We start from the raw sequence: 5,659 nt of genomic DNA on the forward strand, positions 1-5,659 counted from the left end.
TTCTCTTAGGAAACCAGTCGTCTTACGGACATGGAGGGCAGCAGATGGGTGGAGGCTACACTGGAGGATACAGCAACCAGTCCAGCATGGGAGGCTACAGTGACTACAGTGCGTTTTAACTTTGCACAATTTTTATTGTATATTTTCTCATTTTTCTTGCTTTTCTGGTTCTCACACATTTATTTCTGTACGTCTACAGATAGCCAGGGTGGAATGAACAACAGTTATTATGGCAGCAGCCGCGGATCAGTCGGCATGAATGGCATGGGAGGGGGCTGGGACATGTAGATGCTCCTGAAGGAATTTATTTGAGTGTTGGGTCGTCTCGATTTTGCTGAGGCCTTCTGGGTTTTGTTTTTTGTGACTATGACTATGGGAAGAATCAGATTCACTCCTTGCCCACCTGTACTCTGAACCTCAGCGTTGGAATCAGTATTATATTTCCTGCAATTCCTGAGGTGAATGGTCAGCCGTTGAGCTCAAGTCATGGCGATTGTCCTCTACCCCACTAGTCATGCTTGTAAATATCCTCCAGATATATCGTTCAGAGACTGTAGAACACTGGCCTCGCATGGCACGAGGTGCTGCATCTCCACTTTTTCTAATGCGGAAAGAACTTTGTTGAAACTGATTTTTTTTTAAATGAACTGGAAAATGTTTTTGTTTTCTTGTCCGGCTGCTTCACAAGATGCATATTTTAATTTTCATTATTGTAGATGTTGCAGTCCCCTCTGTTGGTTTGTCTTTGATTTCTCATGGTTAATAAACCTTCACAAATGTATTGTCTCTGCTTTATGCACATTGTTTTGTCTTTTTTTGTGTAAGCGTAATCACTGCATATTGTGATAATATATTTTTTAGCACAAGGTGGTGCCAGTGATCCAACTGCGGATAATCACGTTTATTAATCTGAAATGCATGCAAATGCATATACTTCAGTAATCGATGACAGTTTTAACTTGGTGTATAAAATTTTCTTTTAAGGTCTTTAATGTTCTTTTTTCCCCCCATAGGCATACAAAAGTTAGACAAAATACTATAATTATAACATTTTGAGAGCATCTTGACCAAATCTTTTACAGATGCTATATATTTGTTCACTGCTGAAAAAAATCACCAAACTTGTGGATAATCACTAAACCAGCTATGAGTTGGTCATACCAGTTTGAAGTTTAATCTGTTTTTTGAACACAGTAGCTATTCAACCAGTTTAGACCTAGAAACTAATTACCATCTTAAAATTTATTTATTATTATTTACTGGACAGTAATAAACCTGTGACACTGCTGTCTCCTTAAATTAGTGTCGTGTCAAATTATCAATCAGTCTGGACCAAATCGAGGGGTGAGAACCAGAAGGGCGTAAGTGACTTTTCACCAACTTTATAGGAGGGCCAAAACAAAAGCCAACAGGCTTAGTATGTTCAGAGTTAAGTCTTTTGGTTTCTAATAACTCCAAAATTATTAAGAATTCATTTGTGTCCTTTTGGCAATATAAAGGCCCCCAATATATCAGGAATATTACAATATACAGTTTGAATAGCAGATCAGAATAGCACAAAATTAGAGCAAAAAAAGTAAAACGGTTAGAGATAATAGAATTATTGCTTTTACAGAATAGGAGTTTAATCTAAATGAATTTATCTTGTCTCTTGATATGATTCTCCTGTTGTGCACTTGAACTCATTTTGATCTTTTGGCTGGTGTTTCTTACAGATGTAAAGCAGGATACTCAGGAGAGAGATGCCATATATTCACGCTACCGGTTAGTAAGGAGAAACAGCGTTACAGCCGGACCACAGCTCTAGCGGTCATAGCGGTGGTCCTGTCCCTCATGTGTCTCGCAGTTATCGCTATTCTGCTGGCACTAAGGTAGGTTACCATGAATCAGCATTATATTATTCTTAATCATTAAACCATTGTTGTTTTACAAAATTCCTTAGATATTCAGCATGGTTTTCTTACAGGTACCACAAAAAAGATGACGCTGATGTAGAAAGTGAAGAAAAGGTCAAACTTGAAGCAACGTCAGTGCAGAAGTGATAAGGGAAGAAAGGTAAATAGTTCTCAATGAATGGCCAGGTTTTATTTGTTAAATATTAAAATGAATGTAAAATCATATTTATTACTGTTTTACAGGAAGAAGAAACCCAGAAGGACATGTGACCCATGGATAGATAGCACTGAGGACTGAGGAGTAAGCAGGGGCACAAATACTTTTCAAAAATCCTTGCCCCCGTTCAAATTGTCCTGCAGTCATAGCGGCTGTCTACACTGGCATGAAGGATGTTTTGAATGCTGCTTCCATGTGCAGTAAAATGTCCTTTTCAACCTATTCTCCTTGTGGAGAACATACAGAGAGGACTGAACCGGATGAATGTGTGGCAACTTTAATCAAGTTGCTTTTTTGTTCGTTGCTTATTTATTTATTCTAAAAAGGGTATTTCTGGTTTCTCCCATCAGTTTAAATCTACACTCTAAAAAATGCTGGGTTGTTTCAACCCAACATTGGCCCTCGAAATGGACTATATTACAATATATTACCTTTGTCTTACGTGCTTCTGATGATTGATTAGGTGTGGCCAGCAGTGATTCATAAAAGGGAAGTGTGTGTGTCTATATAACTGCACCGGCGCGCGCTCTCCGCACGAGACTTTTGACACAGTCCCCCGCACGCACATTGCGTCCAGATCGCGGACGGTGCTGGAGGCATCAACTTCTGATCCTGTAATATCTCGGATTATACTAAAAGGAATATGAAGACGTTACGAATTGCGATCTTTCTCGTCCATTGTCTCGGTAAGTGTTTAAAACAATGGCTTCTTAATAACTTAACTTGCATGGGACCTGCCCAGTATGTGGCACTTTGTTACACGAGGTTCTTTCAAGCGACATTTTTCATTTAAAAAATATATAATTAGCTGCTATTAGTTGCTGTTCTAACTAGTTTTGACAGATTACTCATTTTATTCCCTGTTTATTCCGTGGTTTAATTGAAAATTTTACACTACACGCGACGCGTATCTATAATCACCGTCAGCTTTCAGTTTTGCCATTGTTTTTTTTTCTTTCTTTTACATATTGACTGTATTCAAGATACACAAAATATGCGTTTTATATATCTATAAAGGGTCTTGTTCTGTTCCAGTGTTACTCAAGGTGTGCAGTGGCGCCTCTGTGGACAGGTATGAGAGTGCCAAACCCAGAACCACAGTGGTCAACCTCTTTCACACCCTAGAGAAAATAAACTTTTTTAATTAAAGTTTTAACCCAAAAGTTGGGTTAGTCCATATTTGACCCAACGTTGGGTTGAAACAACCCAGCATTTTTTAGAGTGTATAGTACTGTCGGAAACACCACAAAGCACTTGTAATTATTTATTTATAATGGTTATTTATTTTGATATGTAACAATTTTGTAAGTTTTGTAAATGTGTTTTTATTGTGTAGATATTTATTATTGATAGATACAATCAAATACACTCTAAAAAATGCTGGGTTAAATACAACCCAGCGCTGGGTAAAATATGGACAAACCCAATGATTGGGTTGTTTTGACTCAGCGATTGGGTTACTGCCCAGAAGATTGGGTTAAACATTTAACACAACTGTTGGTTGAAAACAACCCAATCGCTGGGTTTGTCCATATTTTACCCAGCGCTGGGTTGTATTTAACCCAGCATTTTTTAGAGTACCCCTCGAAATGGACTATATTACAATATATTACCTTTGTCTTACGTGCTTCTGATGATTGATTAGGTGTGGCCAGCAGTGATTCATAAAAGGGAAGTGTGTGTGTCTATATAACTGCACCGGCGCGCGCTCTCCGCACGAGACTTTTGACACAGTCCCCCGCACGCACATTGCGTCCAGATCGCGGACGGTGCTGGAGGCATCAACTTCTGATCCTGTAATATCTCGGATTATACTAAAAGGAATATGAAGACGTTACGAATTGCGATCTTTCTCGTCCATTGTCTCGGTAAGTGTTTAAAACAATGGCTTCTTAATAACTTAACTTGCATGGGACCTGCCCAGTATGTGGCACTTTGTTACACGAGGTTCTTTCAAGCGACATTTTTCATTTAAAAAATATATAATTAGCTGCTATTAGTTGCTGTTCTAACTAGTTTTGACAGATTACTCATTTTATTCCCTGTTTATTCCGTGGTTTAATTGAAAATTTTACACTACACGCGACGCGTATCTATAATCACCGTCAGCTTTCAGTTTTGCCATTGTTTTTTTTTTCTTTCTTTTACATATTGACTGTATGCAAGATACACAAAATATGCGTTTTATATATCTATAAAGGGTCTTGTTCTGTTCCAGTGTTACTCAAGGTGTGCAGTGGCGCCTCTGTGGACAGGTATGAGAGTGCCAAACCCAGAACAACAGTGGTCAGCCTCTTTCACACCCTAGAGAAAACAAACACGACAGGGCAGCAGGTGGACAGAGGGACGAATGTGTATGAAGAGCATGATTATGATGAAGATTATGATCTCTCTGTGGATTATGACTCAAACCAACCAAGAGGTAGACTTACTTCATTTCTCTTAATGCAATTTGTAAAAGTGGTCAACCAGTGCTTTAATGTCCAGTGCTGATACAGATGTCTTCTGAATAAACACACATTTTACACAACAAGTACTCCTAAAATATAACATGGTATAATAAATATAATATATGCTTTATAATATACTTTTTAAAATAAAAATTGTAATCATAAAAAGTGCACATTACACACTAGGTGGAATGACTATTTGCGTTAAACCAATTTATTATAATTATATTATTAAAAATAATAAAATTAAGTGTTGTATACTTCCACAGGAAATGCTAGCGAACATGTGAATATATGAACTGAGTGTATTAGACTATTGTACGATATTAGATCATCATGGACTGACATCATCGCTCTTTCTCGCTCAACAGTGGCATTTTCCACCAAACCCAAACATCCGTCAGCGATTCCCACTACTGAGAAGAAGACAAAAAAAGGAAAAAGGAAGGCCAAAGGAAAAGGCAAGGGAAGAAAGAAGAACCCCTGCCTGGAGGAATACAAAGATTTCTGCATTCATGGAGCGTGTCAGCATCTGAAGGAGTTGAACACTCACTCTTGTGTGTGAGTTTCATGCAGTTTTTGTTCAACAAATTAAGGACATCTTTTGTTTTAGGCTTGTATTTAACCCAGCATTTTTTAGAGTGTAATGTTCTAATAGGACTGAAGTTGCATGACAGACTTTGCAATCACATATGGAAGACCCAGTAAAGTTTTAATAATATTATAGCTAAACTGTGAAGTAAACGGATTTGCGGAGCTCTAAAATGCAATCAATTAAATCACGTACTGTGGTGGGATGTCAGACGCAGGGCTTTGTAGGTCTTACTGAGAAAGTGTAGCTTAAATTAAGTGAAATAAAATGGAATATGTTTATCAAAGTATTTTAAGTGCTATGTGTATAGTATAAAATAACATGATTTCATTTACTAATTTTAAGCAATGATTACATTTACATTACAGTCATTTAGCTGACGCTTTTATCCAAAGCGACTTACAAATGAGGACAATGGAAGTCATCAAAATCAACAAAAGAGCAATGATACGCAAGTGCTATAACAAGTCTCAGCTTAATGCAGTACACGTAGCAAGGTTTTTTT

The 5,659-nt window shown here is 37.7% G+C and overlaps 2 protein-coding genes and 1 long non-coding RNA gene across 3 annotated transcripts in view; all 3 read left to right on the plus strand.

Moving 5' to 3' along the window:
* Positions 1–636, plus strand: part of LOC107733517 (heterogeneous nuclear ribonucleoprotein H-like) — a 6,026-nt gene extending 5,390 nt beyond the window's left edge. Inside the window, exons 10-11 of the mRNA XM_016545170.1 lie at positions 10–108; positions 200–636. Coding sequence (XP_016400656.1) covers positions 10–108; positions 200–288 — 188 coding nt within the window. The 3' untranslated portion in view covers positions 289–636. The remainder of the gene's footprint in view (positions 1–9; positions 109–199) is intronic.
* A 1,076-nt stretch (positions 637–1,712) lies between these two features.
* LOC107733496 (uncharacterized) lies at positions 1,713–2,484 on the plus strand. Its single transcript, XR_001638998.1, has 3 exons — positions 1,713–1,871; positions 1,967–2,055; positions 2,139–2,484. It is a non-coding gene; the product is annotated as an uncharacterized LOC107733496 (long non-coding RNA).
* Positions 2,485–3,847: 1,363 nt separating this feature from the next.
* On the plus strand, positions 3,848–5,142 carry LOC107733494 (proheparin-binding EGF-like growth factor). Its single transcript, XM_016545129.1, has 3 exons — positions 3,848–3,980; positions 4,331–4,534; positions 4,934–5,142. The coding sequence occupies exons 1-3, from the start codon at positions 3,938–3,940 to the stop codon at positions 5,125–5,127; spliced, it is 441 nt and encodes a 146-aa protein (XP_016400615.1). The 5' UTR covers positions 3,848–3,937; the 3' UTR covers positions 5,128–5,142.
* The last annotated feature ends 517 nt before the right edge of the window (positions 5,143–5,659 follow it).

Source organism: Sinocyclocheilus rhinocerous, unplaced genomic scaffold (assembly GCF_001515625.1).
Source record: "Sinocyclocheilus rhinocerous isolate Xijiao unplaced genomic scaffold, SAMN03320098_v1.1 scaffold69, whole genome shotgun sequence".
Classification (NCBI taxonomy): domain Eukaryota; kingdom Metazoa; phylum Chordata; class Actinopteri; order Cypriniformes; family Cyprinidae; genus Sinocyclocheilus; species Sinocyclocheilus rhinocerous.